Genomic DNA, 18,838 nt, shown 5'->3' with positions numbered 1-18,838 from the left:
GGTGCTAAGGCAGGCTTCCTGCCTGTCCTGGCACCGTGGAACGCACTGTGCCCAGAAGCAGGTCTGGCTCCTAGGCGAAGGTGTGCAAACACTACCACCCCAAGTTCCTGGCCAATGGGAGTGCGCAGCCAGTGCTCGGCGTGGGGAAAATGTGCGGAGTTCTATGGCCCCCTCGCGTAGAAGCCAGGCCCACTTTTGGCAGCTTCCGGGGCAGAGCACGGTGTTGGAAGAGGTAGGCACTAGCCTGCCTTAGCTGGGCAGCACAGTCGGCGTGACTTTTAACATCCCAGTCAGCGGCGCTGACCAGAGCAAGGCGACCCAGCGCCTTACATGCCATGACCCAGCAGTGGGTCACAACCCAGTTTGAAAAACACTGATCTGGCTAATGCCTCTTGGGGAGGTGGATTACCTAGACAGATGGGAGAGGTATTGTCTACACTGACATGCTACAGTGACGCAGCTGCAGCAGTACAGCTGTGCCACTGTAGCATTATGTGTAGACATACCCTAAGAGCTAAATGCACATATTTGGAGTCTGTCAAGCAATTCTCCAGCAAAACTAGGTAAAGACAGAGTTAATATTTTTGACATTTCTAAGATTAAAAGACAAATAGACGCACACACAAAGTTTTCTCTCATTTGATAAAAACTTTTCAGGCCTTTATGTACATCATAAATGAGCAAAAAAAAGGGCATACGTGCGGATTTTTATAAAATCCTTTGCAGATCACCTATAGAATAGCTTTTTAAAAGTTGTACTGTTGTTGGAGTTTCAGCTGGACAATCATAGTTGGGAGTCAAATGGAATTTCAATTTTAGTGCATGGCAGGAAAGCTCCCAGAGTCAAGTTAAAAGTGTACTAAAATAGTATGTATTCAGAATCTCACGCTGGCGGCTTGAATGATAAAAATGCAGCTAATAAGCTGCTTCCTTTGACCAGCTAATAGAACTGGAAACGCGTAAACGTGATCTGCAAAGAGCAGGGGCGGCGTGGGGTGGGGAATTATTGGATTTATGCTTTTTACTTTTCTTTTGCTTCTTTATGATTTATAAAGAAGGCCTGAGTCTCTTTAAAGAAAAAAAATCTTTTCCTGGTTGTTGTTTTTGTTTGTGTGTGTGTGAACACTTACATAACTTCAATGTCTAACTAGAATTTTGGAGAAAGCTGTAATGGGGTGTGCTCTCTAAACACCCTGAGAGAGTAGAATTAGGCCAGGAAGGCCCAATCAGCCAATTAAGCTGCAAATAGGGGAGGTTAGGCTGTGTGAAGGGCACTAACTAGAAGGTAGCTCACCTGTGAGGGAACAAACAGTGATTCCATAAAACTAGGAGGCTAGCCACAGTGAAAGTCTACGTGGAGGAAGCGTGCAGTGTAGCCTCTCTCTCTGAGGAACCTCTGAGAAAGCATTTAACTATCAAGCCTGAGAGAGAAGGGTCTGAGTAGGAAGGCTAGAAAATGAAAAGCTTTGGGAAGCATGAGAGGAAGTATTCCAGGGAAGAGACAGAGTGGTAAGGTAGGTGTAGCCATACATTTTAACTGCTAGCTGTACGGCCCTGGACTGGAATCCAGAGTAGAGGGCCAGCCTGGATTCCCCTACCAGCCACTGTAGAGTGGTATTGCTAGGGGGGTGAATAGGAAGACTGAGGGCTTGTCTATACTACTTGCTGGATCGGCGGGCAGCGATCGATCCACCAGGGGTCAATTTATCGTGTCTAGTATAGATGTGAGCAATTGACCGCTGAGTGCTCTCCTGTTGACTCCAGTACTCCACCAGAAGGAGAGGTGCAAGTGGAGTCAATGGGAGAGCATCAGCTGTCGACTTACCGCAGTAAGTAGATCTAAGTATGTCGGCTTCAGCTATGCTATTCACGCAGCTGAAGTTGTGTATCTTAGATTGATCCCGCGCAGTAGTGTAGACAAGCCCTGAGGGAGAAACATAAGGCATCAGGCATGAGGACATGCTGCTGGTGCAGAAAGACTTGAAAAGACTCCCTTGGTTTGGGAAATGACTGTGATCTGGCTGGAGGGCTATGAGTCATGAAGCAGCTGTACTGTGACTTTGTGAGTGGGAGGAGAGCTGTGTGTTGAAAGACCAGAAAAGGGGTGCTGAACTGGGTGAAGCTAATTGCCAAAAGGAGACTCCACCCAGTGGTGAGTAGAGCACACCCTGACAGAAGCCTTCCGTAGAGATTCCATGCCCACACCCCATCAATAAAGGTCACCTTTTAGATAACATGTGGGTCTGCTATTTGGCTCTGTAAGCTTTTCAAAGTTTGCTGATATATGACTCTCAGGGCCCCATGAGATCCCTCCAGAATAGAAAAGGAAGAAGAGATCTGACACTACTATTATTTCTAAGCTAAAAAGCAGGCAAATAGGCTATGAAGCTTTCAGAATTTCTTCATAAAACTTCTAAAAAGGCAAAAAAGGACATATCTGATTTAAAAAAAAATCCTCTGCAGACTATGTTGAAGTGTAAACAAGAAACAATAAAATACTACTTCCACTAAACTCTGTTCATACCCTGATAGCGTCCCTCACCTATCCCTGACAGCTGCATATAAACTAGCTACAGTTTCTGACTCTTCATTGGTGACATATGTATCACAACAGACTGAATCTGTAGTACAGAGCAGTGTTCTGTGCAGACCTGTACTTGTCATAGGCAGCAGGTTACACACATTTCCGGTGCTCGGCCTCCAGGAATATTCAGGGTTGAGTGCCCTGCTCCAGCAATATGTGGAGCTGGGTCTCTCCCCCGGCCCTGCCTGGATCGGGCCCCAGCTGCCGTGGGTCTCCCCCTGCCCCGCCGCGTCCTTGCCTGGAGCAGGTCCCAGCCCCCCCTGCCACCCCTTCCCCTGCTTGTCCCCCCCCGCCCCACCGTGTCCCTGCCTGACAGAGAGCAGCACGCGCCTTTCCCTTGCCTGCTTGGGCTCCCGGCAGAACTGCTGTCTGCTGCCCCAGGGTCCTAGCGCCCGCCATTCACTAATGGCAAGGCAGGCTGCCCTTACCCTGTCCTAGTCCTGAGCCTCTCCAGCGCCCCAAACCCTCAACCCCAGCCAGAGCCCTCAGCCCCCCACACCCTAATCCTCATCCCCAGCCAGAGCCCTCAACCCCCCCCCGCACCGTAATACTCAGCCCCAGCCAGAGCCCTCATCCCCTGGCACCCTAATCCTCATTCTCAACCAGAGCTCTCATCCCCCTGTACCTTAATCTTCAGCCCCAGCCCTGAACCCCCCCGTAGCATGAACCCCTCATCCTCAGCCCCACAGCCCTCACCCCTACACTCCCTCCTATCCCCAAACTCCCTCCCAGAGGGTGCACCCCCTCCCCTTCCCACCCCCAAACTCTGTCCCAAAACTTGCACCCTTCACCCCCTCCTGCACACCCACCCCCTGCACCCAGCACCCAAACTCCATCCCAAAGCCTGCACCCTAATCCCCAGCCCAGGATCTGCACCCTAGACCTCCCCTCCAAGCCCCCTCCCAGAGCCTTAGGCAGGTGGGGGCGGAGTTTTGGAGGGTGGAGTTAGGGGGTGGGTTTTGGGCACCACCAAAATTTCCAAAAACTTGCCACTCATGGTACTTGTATCACTGGGATTTAGTGTTTAATTTTAGAAACACTGGAACATAATTTTGGGTGGGGGTGATGTCTGTTTAAAAATAATCCCATTTCTTAATTAAAAAATTACTTATTGTAAACTTATTTTTATTGCCTTTCAAATTTAAGTACTTGCACAGGGAAGCTGTTCTTTAAGTTGGCACTACAAGTCAAGAAAGACGAGTTTAAAAACAAGGAAATACATATATTGAATGTCTGTTCATCCAGATTCCTTAAAGGGTATTATTGATTTAAAAATTACCAGTACATTGCGAACAACTAGATTTCTCTACCTATTTTACTAATAACACTGTGTATTAAAGTGTAAGAATTTTGTAATGCAATTTTTTTTTCACTATTTATGCTATACACTTCTCTCATCTTAGACAATGAAAATCAATTGTCTGCCCCTTTTTCCTTATCATTTTCACTTTCTGGTTACTAATATCTTTGACAGGTGATATCCATGTGATAAACTCTGTGATACATTGTCAAGGCATATAATACTGGCATTTATCAAGTGCCTTTGCCACCCTTGCATTCTGTTCATGCATTTATTTCAGCAAGACTACTTCTAACAGTCCAAATCTCTGAGATGTTTTGAACAGCCAACAACATGCCACAAAAATCCAGTCCTCTCATGAGGTGCATGACAGGTAACATTTGGTCCTGAACATGCAGCAGGTTTAAGGTTCAATAGTTCATGGGCTACTGGAACAAGATATGGTTGCTTAATCCCATTAGACAACTAGGAATCTCACATGTCTACGGCCATGTTTTCACAAGAACCAGTGTCAGTTCTTAGAAATTTTCCCACTGTTGCTGACACTGGTTCAGCTCCGTTGCCACTGGCAATATCAGGAGCCTTAGAGCAGATGAGCTGCCAAAGCCTTTAACATTGGCTTTATCCTGAATAGGATTTGAAAGGTGTTTACAGGAGGCAGTTCACTAACCCATCTTCACATGGCAGTATGCCTTTAACACTGTTAAACTGGTGGAGTTACAGCCTGTACTGGCTGTTAACATACTAGCTGACAAACACCTTCCAAAACCTAGTCTGAACAAAGCCACTGTGTGTCAATTAGACCTGGGTTTAGCAGTGTTAGGACATGTTAAAAACAGTGGTGGAAGCCAAGAAACTGTCTATACTAGGCCTCCTACTGTTCCTAGTACTTGATGAAGTGGTATTAACAATGGTGGGAGATGTTTAGAAACTTTTCCTAGTGCAGTCGGTGCCTGAGATTTTTAGGGTCCTTCTTTTTAGTCCAATTGGATTAAGAGGTAGCACACTTTAAAATCAGATTATGATGTATTAAAAATTGCATGCTTTCTAGGGCAATTGGACCCATGGAATTAAAATAGCTAGGCTTTAAAGGAGGAGATGAAAAATAAGCTAGCAAAATCTTTAAAACTCTCTATTTTAAGATAGTGAATCCGTAAAACGTGGCATTAAGCTACACAATGGTATGTATAATGTAGTGTAAAGGCTTTTACTGGTACTAATGAGTTATGCAAGTCATCCCAAACAAGAGCCATTAATAGCATCCTATCAACACACACTTTACTATATATATTGCAGAGAAACTACTGCAAAGATAAATGTAAACAATAAGCTTATAATATCCCCAGGGCTTCTAATGGAGAATTAAATAGAATCTTTCAAAAATGAAAATATAAGATGGCAGAGGGACAGTTCATATATCATTGAAAGACAAGTTTTCTTTTTAAAATGTGGCATCTGTCAAGCCTATGAAACACAACAATTATGAATAAGGCTTTTTGTACATCCAGATGTCGAGATGCCATTTATTAATAAGCCTAGCTTCGCACACCTTTACTTTGCTACATTTGTAACATCATTATTGGCTATACTGTGGTATTTTGCCATGGTAGGGGGTTGTGTGAAGCAGCTCCAGCAGGTGAGGCAAGGTGCTTCAGGAAGCAAAATCTTGTTGGGTGCTCCTCATTCTGCAGGGGATAAACGTGCTACATTGTTCCTTGGGTTGGTTCAACTTGCTCCTCAATGGGCTGGGCTTGTTGTGTGGACTTGTGAAGATGGGTAATAGGGCCATGGTCCCAGTTTCTCTCCACTTTGGGGCAATTTACATCCCTTGGGGTGCTAAGATTATTCCTTGCACAGGGCTTGAACAGCAGGTAAAAATGTACATCCTCCCTGCACACATGTGCTAGTATTTGGTCCTATAGCTTAGCTGTAATGGAAATGTGTTTGCAACTTAAACTATGGCATTTGTTGTTGCAAATGCTACCTGTAAAATAAATAAGATAGAATGCAGCATGCTTTGGGGTCTGGATTGTTGTAGTGGAATTTTAGCAGGTGCACTTTTCGGTGTAGCTGATAGAATTCTTGGCTTTCAGATAAAAACTAGTTGGACCAAGCAGAATCCAGATGTTGGATACATATTTTTATTGTCCTGCTGCACCATTTTGCAACAAGGTCTAGAATTTTTGATGTATAAGAGCTGCTGCATTTTTTCTCTGTGTAGATTATAAACTGGCATAAGCCAGGTTCTTCATTCCTGTTGGACAAGACTGCATCAGATTTTTTTTTTCAATGAAAAGGGAATTTAGGGATTCAGAGGCAAAAATTACCAGGACCTGACTGGATCTAGGTGTTGAATCTGGGGTTTTTCACCTGTCATGTTCCAGCATGCATAGGAGCAGGATATTCTCAGTGGCGCCTGAGGCAGCTACAGTTATCTATTTGGGCAGTTGGTGCCAAAAATTGGCAGGGTCCCTCTGGAGCCAGGTGTGGATTGTGGGAGGGGGTTGTGGCAGTCCTGTGCCAGACTCTGGAAGGAATTTTCCTCCAGGGCAGAATGGTGGAGGCCCTGAAGGTCTTTCATCTTCCTCTGCAGCGTGGGGCACGAGTCACTTACTGGAAGCTTCTCTGCACCTTGAGGTCTTTAAACCAGGATCTGAGGACTTCAGTAACTCAGACATAGGTTAGGGGTTTGTTACTAGAGTGGGTGGGTGAGATTCCGTGGCCTGCATTGTGCAGGAGGTCAGACTAGGTGATCGTAATGGTCCCTTCTGACCTTAAAGTCTATGAGTCTAGAATTCTTTGGTGCAGGAGAGGCTAGACTTTTCTAAGGCCCTAAAATCGGGGGCTTTATGGCCAACATTTTGCTGGGACCCAGCAAGCTCCAGTAACTAGATCCAGGTTTGTGCAGCCCTCCTACTTAAAGCAGCATTGAGGTCTCTGGATTGTTTCCTCTGTGTGTTTTTAATGGTCTAATTTGGGAGCTTAGGGCCAAAAATGAACCACACCCAGCGTGTCCCGTGGGCAATCACTGGTGTCCTTCAGCTGGGAGGACACGCACCTTGCAGGCGGGGGCTCTTGCTGCGTTCTGCACGTTCAGCCTTCGTGCGCTTTGCAGGAACTGGCATGTTCCCAGCGCCTGTCCCCCAGGGATGAAGGCGGCGGCACGGCAGAGAGGGGGAGGCGGACGAGCCTGCGCGCTCCCGCCGGTACGTGTGCACGTTCCCGCCCGGCGGCTTGTCCTCTGTAGCATCCTGTTGGTGGAACATGGCATTTCCCATTCCCTCGCATGGCTCAAGGGCTAGCAGCAGCATGTGAGCAATGCATGGGGACGGGGAGGACCGCACTGCAAATGGCAACGAGCTGGGGAGCCGAGCCGCCAATAGGCAATAGCAGTTGCGAATCGGTAGCCAGCATGAAAACGATTATGATCAATGCAGATAACCCCGAGAGCAGCGAGAATGCCCAGGGCAAGAGTGAGGCGCAGCAAGTTGATCCGCCGAGATGCACAGGAGGAGGCACTTGCCCAGTGAAAGCAGGAGAGCCCAGTGCCAGAGCGCGCGCGCTGAATCTCACCTCCCGTAAGAGAGCTCCTCCTAAAGAACACAGAAGTGGCCAGAAACTAGTGGTACAGTACATAGTGCCCTGCATGAACTCCTACGGCTTGTGCATAGTAGACAATTTCCTGGGACACAAAATTGGAGACAAAGTCTTGCAAGAAGTCAAAGCTCTGCACCTGAGTGACAAATTCCAGGATGGAGAGCTGGCAAGTCAGAAATCAGGCAGCACTAAGGCTATTCGCGGGGACAAGATATTGTGGGTGGAGGGCAATGAACAAGGATGTGAAAATATAGGCTATCTTCTGTCCAGAATGGATAAACTTATCATGTACGCAGATGGGAAACTTGGGAATTACAAAATTAGAGGAAGACATAAGGTTAGTAACTGCAGTGACGGTGACTTGTTTTAAGGTATCCCCCTTCGCCCCCCAGTTTCTAGTCTGCGTTAAATGCACACAACATCTTACATTAAGATTTTTAGCAAAGCCTAGGCACGCTGAGTGGTAATGGACTTTGTTAAGCGAGTCTTTATCTGTCCCGCCTCATAAACTAATTAGTTTTCATTAGAATACAATTTATAAACGAGTAGGGATTAAATACTTTCAGGTAACACATATGGTGGTATAGTTGATAACTGGAGGGGGATGTGAAAATCTTACAGTGAAGTGGTTACCGTAGCTACAACATTGCTGGGTTGTTTTTTAAAAGTGAAAATTAAAGCTCTACGTATCAGATTGAATTTATCACATGCTGTTACTTCCAGAAACTGTCAGAATCCCATGCACTTCATGCCACAACACAAAGTAAACCAAGGAAGTCTTTTCAGTAAATTTGGGAAAGTATAGACGAGGTTCTTAAACTTTTAACTTCCATTAAATTTTCCTACCCCAAAAAACTGTACTAGGTTGTTCCGATGGTGAAAATGGCATTTCTATTATTTAAGGGGACAATTTAAATGACAGACAGTTTAAAACAAGAAAAGAATGAGATCTTTAGTTTTAAACATCTCATTGAACCACATAAGAGTGTTTATCACAAGGAGCTACTTTTACAAACTGATTCGGGAATGAGGGAGTCTGTCTCCAGATAAATAAGACTTGGGGCACGTTTGTTTTTTAAAGTAACTTTAAATCACCTAGTGGTAGTGTGTGTGTGAAGGTGTGTGGGTTGAGGGGTGTCTCCCCCCTCCCGGAAAAATACTATAAACTCTTGCAAACTCTTCTGCCAGCCTGTATTATTAAGTTAAGATAATTGCCACGAGCAGGTCGATTAGCACTTAATCTTTCAGCACCATTTGTTTACATTGCCTTGTAGTATGTGACTGTAGCAGCTGCGTACATGCTGAGGGAGAATTCCTCAATGGCGGAGACCACGCCCCCTCGAGGTTTGGGGTGGGGCCTGCTAAACCACAAAACACACCTCCTTTAGACTCGTGGAAATCCCCCCGCCCCCCGTCATTCGATCCGCGCTGTGGAGCCTTTGAAGGGCTGTCGTTCTGAAGGAGGCCAGGCCCACTCGGCCAACTGATTGGCTAGGTAGGTCCTGACTCGAGTGAGAGTGGGGAAGGGGAGAGAGTGTCCCTGGGACGGGGCTCCACCCACATGCTGATCGCTGCTGAGTAAGAACACATTCTGCACGTAGCAGACGTATTATCAGAAAGGGGCCATCCGCCGCTTTGGTAAATAAATCGAAAGGGGTTTGCAGTTTGCAGGACTCATCAGCTCCAAAAAAGGGGGAGTGATTACGGCCGCTAAGGGGGAGTTCACACACGTGGATCACATACAACCAGATAAAAAAGAGCTCCAGAATCAGCAGCCTTCTGGTTAAACACTTCTGTGTCGGCAAAGGTGCGGTTGGTAGGCGGGAGGAGGGGGAGTCAGTTCGGGGTAGTAAGTGCACTCGCTGTGCATTTAATTGTGTAGTCTAGTATCCCAAAGGCTGGGTGGAACTGGAGATTTCCACCGAGGAGAGACGTTGCTGCAGCTAAACTTTCCCACGCTGTCCTCGTTACTAACCTTGCACTCGTTTGCTTCGTAAATTAAAAAGTTGTACCTGCTGGTTGACTCAAGTTACTAGCGCGATTGTTCATCTCCAGCTCTACTGAGCACCGGTTTGGTGCATATTTGACTTAACTCTGGGGGGAAAAAGACTCTATCAAGATGCCTCTGGGACCTGTAATGAGGTTAGATCTAGAGAAAATAGCGCTCGACTATATTGTACCCTGTTTGCATGACATCGGCTTCTGCTACTTGGACAATTTCCTGGGCGAGGTGGTAGGGGACTGTGTGTTGGAGCGAGTGAAACAGATGCACTATAACGGGGAGCTGCAGGATGGTCAACTAGCCGGCCGCAGCAATGGCATCTCCAAAAGACATTTGAGAGGAGACCAGATAAAGTGGATCGGAGGCACCGAGGAAGGATGTGAGGCCATCAACTTTCTCTTGTCATTGATAGACAGGCTGGTGATGTATTGTGGAAGTAGACTGGGCAAGTACTATGTCAAGGAAAGGTCCAAGGTAAGAGAGTGGTTAAATCGCTTCTTGGATTTGTAATTGACACTGGCTTTGTGGTTGCGTGTTCTAGTTTTACCACTGAGCTATAAACTCCCGGCAATAGCACCTTAGCCTTCTAAACTCCCGAACTGTAGCTATTACTGCTCCCAGATTTTAAGTCCTATCCACTAATTGAAGCAACAAGTAGTTAACAATGTAGATTTGCCCTTTGGAGCACAATGTGTGCATTAGCTGCCAGATCTGAAAGTACAGTAAGTTGTTTATAAACAGTTCCTGTCATGCTTGATAAGGATCCATCCTGTACACCAGAGACGTAACATAGAACTGGCCAAGCTATAGAAGCGTCTTCAAGTTTAGTAGTAAAGGGGGGTGGGGGAGGGATGAATATGTATGTTAAACAAGAAAGTTTGTAAGTACACGACATACATTGACTTATCTTGTCAGATTTCTCTCGTCTTACTTCTCCTAAGAGAGTCTGCTTGGTCACTGTAGTATTAATGTTGATTGCTAGGCAGGCGCCTGGCGGCTCGTTATGTGATTTATGCACATGTGTACCCGTAGAGGCCACAGCTGAGTAAACAAACAAATTTACAAAGCAATCATTTAATCTAAGAGTCTAGTGAGAGGAGACCAGAGCCTGGGTCCCAGCATGAATGTTTTCTGCTATTTGACCCAAAGAAGAAGCCTTATTTGCTTACAACTCTGTCCACCAGTGCCTGTCTTATAGTTATAAACACAACTGGAAGGGATGGTAAAGTGCCCCTGAACACTGACTAAGATCACGATAGACTAGAGTGCTCGAATATGGGCACTTTTTAACCCATCCCTGTTTGTCTCTAACTTTCAGAGGCGTTTTGAGGTAGATAGGGAAAGCTGCATGAAGGCGGGGAGGGGGTGATCTACATTTACTTTGCACTTAGGCTCTTTAAATATATGTTTGATTTATTTGGCTGTTTAATACTATCAGATGGATGAAGTGTTTCACTTCAACTAGTTTCAATTCAGTGGTCACGTATCCGTTGTTTCATAACTAAAGAGGGGATATTATGATTGATTGAGCCATTAGTATCGCCATTATAGGTGTGAAGCATGAAAAGAAAGATCCAGTGCTTTAGTGTTAAGAGCAGGGAGGTATAGTTCCGTGAAAAGGCAGGCATAAACTGCCATTTCAAGTCCCAATTCCCAGTAGAGTTTGAACAGCATATATGCAATTTAGTTCAGTCAGAGCGCGCTAACTTGGTTTCTCTTGAGTCGGTTTCACTATGCCAATGATCCTGTATGGAATTACAATACACGAAGTTGTTAATTGTTGAGAACTTCCTTGCCTATTGCCTGCAAATTATCTAAGCTCTACAACTTCTGCTCGACTTTTTTAAAAACATATTTCTTTTAGCATCTCTGTGGTAGGTATATTGGAGGATTGATGACATGAAGTTATAAGATTCTTAAAACATCAAGGAAGAGCTCAAAGTTAAGGACAGGTAGATATTCAAAGTTATCCCAGTCAGGGTTTTCCCCAAGGTATTGGGTAAAGGACGTGGAGTGGGGAAGGATGGATATTGGAGGATCATAAGCAACTGATACCTAACAAATGTGTGGGTATGCTGTGAAAATTTCTCTAAAATTCCCAGTAATTTCTCTCGGCATTATCTTAAACTAAATGAAAGGGGATGTATGTGGATAGGAGTGCTAAGGTTTCTCAGCAGGGGATGTTTAGTGTGAATACTTCATGAAGGCTACCCCCCTTTGGGGGGTTGTTTTTTGAAAACCTTGCAATCTGCAAAAATAGTTGAAACACGCATCTTTTTTGCTTAGTTTTATTAAATTGTCCCATCAAGTTGAAGAGTTGGATTTAGAGGGGACTTGGGGCTCTAAACAAGAGTAGACCCAAGTTAACTGAAAGTGTTGGGAGAGGGCGTGAATGCTTGCTGTGAGAGAGGGGATGGGTGATCGATCTCAGGGTCGGTTACTAATGCTGAAAGTGAGGCACTGCGTTTTTTGGCCACTAGGGGGAAGAAAAGGGATTTTTGTGCTAAAGCTAGAGCCAAACACCATAACTTTTACTCTATTGCACACAAAGAGACCCACACTGGATGTAACTTGTAGGGTGGGGGCAAGTTCTTCTGGAACTCACCTTCAGTAGTGGAAATTTTTTATAACCAATCTGTGGGGTTCCCACAGCCCTCAATGTTTGTGAATCATAGTAATTACTCTTCTGTAATAACTGACTTTCATATAATATCCTCCAGAGAACTCAACCCACTTTGATGCCAAAATATTTATATACATAGATCTCCTTCAGCCATGAACATTTTTGGGTGGAAGGTGGCAGACTTTAAACAGTGAATAGAAAAACTACATAACAGTTCAGGACTGAAAGGGAGGAATGTTGTTGTATCCGATTTAAAATAGAGGGAGAATTTCAATAGGAAATTAACAAGAACATGCAGGCTAACATCCCTCGTCTCAAAAGAAGGTGCTGTGGAATTTTTGAGGCTCACAGGTAGCCGTTGTTCTACATCTCCACTGAAAAATGGCATCTTCAGTAAGACAGTGCCCGCTTGCACTATACAAGATTTCCCCCTTTTGAATCACCATAATAACTATCACAGCTTCCTGCACTACATAGCTGTGTCTTGAAAGTCTCCCATCCAAAATCAGGCCCATCTGGCTTTGTCTTGTGAGATTTGGTGAACTCACCAACAATTTGGTGACAGCAATTATTATTATTTTAAATCTAGATATATTTTGACTATGTACTATATTGTATCCTTATTAGAAGATGCTTTGAGTTTTTGGATGCTCAAAAACCTTTAGTAACCTAGGCATGAGGGTTTTTTTTGTTGTTGCTGTTGTTTTTATCAACAGTCTCAGCATTTTTCAGTTTGACTTGTTATAATTACTCTTTTTTTAGGAAAACTGGCATTTTGTGGGAGTGGGGTAAGTCATGGGGGTGAAGAGGGGAAGGGAGGGTCACAGAAGGTGTTTAACAATCCAGAACAATTTGTGGTTTTTGGTTTTGTTCCCCCTCATGTAAACCTTTAGCTATGGGATAAGTATTCTGATTGTGGAAATGAATACAAGTATCTCAAGACTGATAATTATTTAGAAATCTACTCCTTAAACTTTACATTGGTAAAGTTATAGCATATTCAGTTAAACATGAGCCTTGAGTATTGATGGAAAGGAATTGCTTAGACTATGAGAATGTGTACGCTTAAACTGTTTCAACAGCACAGACCCTGTAGCGCTTCAGTGTAGATCGAGTGTAAGTCCTTCCATCAGCATAGGTAGGCCATTTCCCCAAGAGGTGGGTGACCTAGCATTGTCAACATCAGGGGATTAGGCTGGCATAGCCTCTTGGGGTGCAGATTTTTCACACCAGCTATGCTGATATAACTTCCATCAGTGCAGGAACGCCACCTCTCTGAATGAAGTTAGCTATGCCAATAGAAGCCCTCTTAGTTTACACTTGGAACAACCCATTCTTTTAGGACTTGTCTATACTGGCACTTTACAGCACTCCAACTGTCTTGCTCAGGGTGTGAAAAAACACACCTCTGAGCACAGCAAATTATAGCGCTGTAAAGTGCCAGTATAGACAGTGCATGAGCAGTGGGAGCTACACCTCTCATGGAGGTGGCTTTTTTTTTTTTTTTTTTCAGTCCCAGCGCTGTGCTGCGACTACACAAGCCACGTTAAAGCACTGCCGTGGCTATTCTGGTGTAATCTGCATAGTGTAGATGTACTTGTAGGGCCTGGTCTACACTTAAACTTAGGTTGAGATCTATGGATGAAAGATGTATTACTGTCATTACTTTTTTTGTTTCGGTTTTATACAGGGAGCATTTTAAAACTGTAAAGCAATAGATCTGTTCGGCATATCCTTTCACAATGAGCAGGTGTGCTGTTTGAACGTTCCTTTGTGTACTCCCAAGCTTCATTCACCAACCAGTGCTAGTGTAGAGAGAGACAGTCTGCATTCTCTGTGCTGCAAGGGCAGCTATGCTCTTTGGTTCATCTGTTGGTGAAGAGCATGTGGTGATTCCATCTTACCTTCTGGTTTTGCCAGAGAATGGCAGCTTTAAAGTACAGCTGTTGCTCCATAAGAGTCCCACCAACAGTGGCTCTCCAAGGAAGGCACTGAATCAGACCATCACCTGGCTGATCTGGCCATGACCCCTCCTTAGTCAGTTTCTGGCACTCTGCCAGAAGATTCCATACACCTCAACAGAGTGGGGTGCTGGGCACCTTGCACCCAGGCAATTATGGTGGAAGTTTTCATATCCCACTAGAAAGCACTTCATCAGAGAAACCACCATTACTTAGTGTGAGTGTTGGAGGCTGTGACTGTCTCTGGAGGCCTGAACTCGCAGAGGCAAGTGAGTTCCACTGCCTATAGGAAATTTTGCAACCAGAAGTAATCACAAGGACTCAATTGTATTTAAGAAACCCAATGACGTTGTTTTATACAGAGAGCTCAGAACCCAACTGCTTCCAGACAGGCCCCTGGATAAATGAAAGTGCACAGAAACATCTTTCGAAAATCAAGGCAGTTCATTTAGGTGTCTTAATGAGGGCTAAGCTCTTCTAAGAATCAGGTCATATTCTTTATAAAGGGTGGCAGTCACTGGAAAGCATATAGCAGAGAGGAGAGAATGACTAGCATTTTTATCTGTGTGTCTGAGTAGACTCTCTTCCCACCCCTTCCAAACCTCTCTATCCATGTCATCATCCAAGGGGAAATTCAAGGTAATGACTAAAAGAACTTCAGTCAGTCCAAGTAGGCACCTTCATCCTCTCCAGCACCAACCTACGTGAGAGCCCATGCTACCTTTGCCCTACAGATGGGAAAGTATTTATTTATTTAATCTCCAAGATTGGGTGGTATGGCCACAGCTAGCAAGTGTTGGCTACAAATCTGGGAGGATCGCTTCCAGAGCTCCCTGCCTGGCAGAGGCCTGAGAGTCCTAAGGTGGCTTCTGAAGCATGGCCTCCAGTGTAATGATTTCTTGCTGAGATGCCTGCTGAACTCCCCTGTCCCACTCCCCGCCCATCACAGGGATTTAAGGAATGCATGAATCTTCAGAAGCCAAGGTTGAGGATTTTCATCAATAGTCTTGTAATTCTGGGGGAAGAAATATAATTGTTGTGTGTGTCTTTTATTAAAAAAAACAACCCCCCCAGCAATTTTCTTGTTTAACATTAAAATGCTAAGTGAAACCCCTCAGATTCTGGCTCTGGGTACAAACCTAAGGAGCAAAGTAACAGTAGGTTGATGATCAAATTGCAGAAGAACACAGGATGTAGAAATATAATCGTTGTTTATATGTTACCAGGGCTGGCTCCAGGCCCCAGCACGCCAAGCGCATGCTTGAGGCGGCATGCTGCGGGGGGCGCTCTGCTGGTTGCCGGGAGGGCGGCAGGCGGCTCCGGTGGACCTCCCGCAGGCGTGCCTGCGGAGGGTCCGCTGGTCCCACGGCTCCGGTGGAGCATCCGCAGGCACGCCTGCGGGAGGTCCACCAGAGCCGCGGGACCGGCAAGCGACAGAGCGCCCCCCACGGCACGCCGCCGTGCTTGGGGCAGCGAAGTGGCTAGAGCCGGTCCTGTATGTTACAAAGGATTTTTATGATACTTGCACAGGAGCTTGGCTTGCAAGTAGCTTACAATGGAAAGTCTGATGAATACTGCCATCCAGAAGAACTATGCATAATTTTTCTTTTTTTTCCTAATCAAACGCACATGTTGTAGCATAATGGTCAGGTTCAAATCTGCTCTTCTGGATGAGTGCCAGAATGCCCAGTGTTCAACAGAGTCCAGAGCCATTGGAACTGTAAATACAACAGACAAGTCATTTTATGATATCAGACTGAGGAATTCAGCTTTGGCAGAGATCCTAGAGCAGTTGCCTTGGATCACTGTCAGAAGTGCTCTTTATATCTGTGTTTGTCAAGCAAGATTAGTTAGCCAGGTTAATTATACACAGGAATGGGGATATTTTTCTTGACAATCAAGCATTAAAACAATATAAACTTCGGTATATTTACTCTTATTTTTGTTCTGACTCATTCTGGTCAGTGACTTTTTAAAAACACTTCTTCATTGAAATGAGTATGCAAACAGTATCTCAGATTCCTGCTCCACCTAGCAGGACTTTGATGTTACCGAGAGAGGGCCTGATCCTACAAATAATTATGCATTTGAATAACTTCACAACTTATAGTTCCTTTGAATGCCCTTTAAATCTGCATTTAAGCATCTAAACAGTGGATCTTTGGACTTGTCTACACTGCCACTTACAGTGCTGAAACTTTCCTCACTCAGGGGTGTGAAAAGACACCCTCCCCCGAGCAATGCAAGTTTCAGCTCTGTAAAGTGGCAGTGTAGACAGTGCTGCCGCTCTCTCAACGCTGGTAGCTATTCCCCTCACGGAGGTGGTTTTTATAGTGCTGGGAGAGCTCTCACCCAGCGCTAGAGCCACGATTGTACAGCTGACATTAACATCTGCTGTGTAGACATACTCTCAGTGCCTACAAGCCCGAGACTGAAAATTTGGTATACGCATCACCACTATCAGATTCTAAATGTAATGTACCTGCAGCCTGATCCAAAGTCCACTCAAGTCAGGAATATTTCCACTGTTGTGTCAGGTGGCTTTGGGTCAGACTCTTAGTCTGCAGGATTGCTATTGCCAATGCATCTTTTCCTGTGAAAAAGGAAGTTTGTAAAACACTTCACCACTCTGTGACCTTTCCTGTGGCCTTTGTCAGACACCATCCGTATGTTTTACTATCCTAGTACAGACAGGAAGATAAATGACAAGCTAATCCATTCAGGAATGGGAAATACTGGTGAACACTTGGAAGTGTAAACAACAGAGTTGTCAATATATCCTGTGGGGAACTCAGTGCACATACATTAGAGTTTGCAGAATCAGGGCCTGAGGAAATACAATATAAGGATTAGTTTATTTTATCCCATTGTAGCCTGGAACCCAACAATTTTTGCAAAGCCGTATTATTACTCACTTTTCATTGATGGCAATGGAAGAATCAGAAAGTGGTCCATGACTGGATTTCAGATGTCTCACCATCTGCCATGTTTCAAGCTAGGATTAGGCGCATCAGTACAAGCCACCTTATATAGTGGTGCACTGATGTTACATCCCAGCGTAGCAGCTACACCATAAACAAGCCTGAAGTATCCGTGCCTGAAACTCCATCGAAGAGTCGCTTTTTTGTGAAGGTGCATGTAGCCTGCTAGCTGGCAGCATAGCTTGTGTGGAACCAGAGCAGTAGAGCTGTCGGCCTGAACGGCTACAGAAGTGAGAGGAATCTTTCCTGTGGATTTACAGGGTCTGTGGGATTGCATGGCAGCACGTCTCACCCCTTCTGCATCCCCAGATGCATCCATAATTTTCTGGAAACTCTGCAAGATTCGCCTTGTGGACTTTCCTGACCCTACACCATTCCACAGCTATGCATTTCTCCCTGCAATGAGATAATTTTCCCTTAGCTGTTAATATTTCTATGCAGTACATTTAATAACTCTCATATATGAATCTCCTTAGCATTCAGCTGCAATGAACTGAAAATGCATGGCTGTTCATTACACTGAGGTAGGAGAGCACATATACTACAAGGTAAACCTGTTTGCTGGCATAAGGAATTCCTTGTGCCTAATTAAGTTAACAATTTACTCTGGTGACATTTACTAAAGGAGTTGATTCCACGAGGTAGTAAAGACATTTCCCTTCCCTACCCCTATCAAAATTCATATGCATGGTGGTTTGCTGGTGCAGAGATTTTATGCATGACATTATCGCATCAACTCATCATAAGGGTTCACATTTTACATCATTCACAAGTGAAAATAACGATGGGGTTTCATCCTAAATTCTGGCAGAGGTTGAGGCCCTGATCCTGCAATCCGTCCCTCTTGGGTGGACCCATGTGCCTGTTCAGAGCCCCATTGATGCTAAGGGTTGCTGTCATGAATCCAGTTGTAGGAGTGAGCTCTTATCCTGGTATAATCAGACATGATTACCAGGCTCTAGTTTGGTCTATACTTAAAAATTATGTTGGTATAGCTGTGTCAGTCAGGGATATGAAAAAACCATCCCCCTGACCGATATAGCTATTCTGACAAAACCCCCAGAGTAGGCACATCTATGCTGATGAAAGAGTGCTTCTGTCAACATAGCTAATGTCATTTAGGAAGTTGGTTTTCCTACACCAACAGGAAAAACTCCTGTCAATGTAGGCTGCATCTACACTTGGGGATTGGGGGGTGGGGGGCTATGCTGGCATAGCTATGCAAACATGACTATGCCAGTATAGGTTCTGTAATGTAGACCTATCCTCTGCTGAGCAGCCAGAGCAGGGGTGTTGCAGGTCAGGGCTCTGGTAGAGCAATGACGAAGTTCTGAGGGCAAAAATGGTAACTTTTTTTTTTTGTTTTTCCAGTTGTGTTAACTGAGCTAGCTGACATGCCTGAAAAGCTTTGTTAGGATGTCAGTTATAACACTTGAGGCTGTGTTAGCTGGCGCTGCTGTAGTCTACATTTCCCCCTTAGAACACAAGATGGCCAGCTGAACGTGGCTTCAAACATGCTAGCCTGCAACCTCCCTTCTCAACCATGTTAAGCTAACTTGATTGAGTTGACACAATTGAAGAAAACACTTTTTACCCATCAAGAGGGCCTTTGTGGGGACTCTTCATAATGCCTGAGCATAGAGACAAATTCTAGCCATAGTCATTCCTCACTTTGCTATGAAATTCCTCTTCAACATGGGTGTGGGGGTAGGAGGGAGGAAGAACACCACACGGTCCAAACACGGATACAGTGGTGATTATATGAAGTCAGTCTTTCTTAAAAAGATAAG

The 18,838-nt window shown here is 44.9% G+C and overlaps 1 protein-coding gene across 2 annotated transcripts in view; it reads left to right on the top strand.

The window, feature by feature from the left end:
• Nucleotides 1-7,178: 7,178 nt before the first annotated feature.
• The window catches only part of EGLN3 (egl-9 family hypoxia inducible factor 3), a 35,237-nt gene continuing 23,577 nt past the window's right edge, over nt 7,179-18,838 (top strand). The window contains exon 1 of one of the 2 annotated variants that reach the window (XM_032798436.2): nt 7,179-7,818. In XM_032798436.2, the coding sequence (XP_032654327.1) occupies nt 7,207-7,818 (612 nt within the window). In that variant the 5' untranslated portion in view covers nt 7,179-7,206. Of the gene's footprint in view, nt 7,819-9,039; nt 9,958-18,838 lie in introns of those variants that run through there. The other variant, XM_032798437.2, reaches the window with a different exon arrangement.

This window comes from Chelonoidis abingdonii, chromosome 4 (assembly GCF_003597395.2).
Source record: "Chelonoidis abingdonii isolate Lonesome George chromosome 4, CheloAbing_2.0, whole genome shotgun sequence".
NCBI classification, from domain to species: domain Eukaryota; kingdom Metazoa; phylum Chordata; order Testudines; family Testudinidae; genus Chelonoidis; species Chelonoidis abingdonii.
This window is presented reverse-complemented; position numbering and strand designations above follow the sequence as displayed.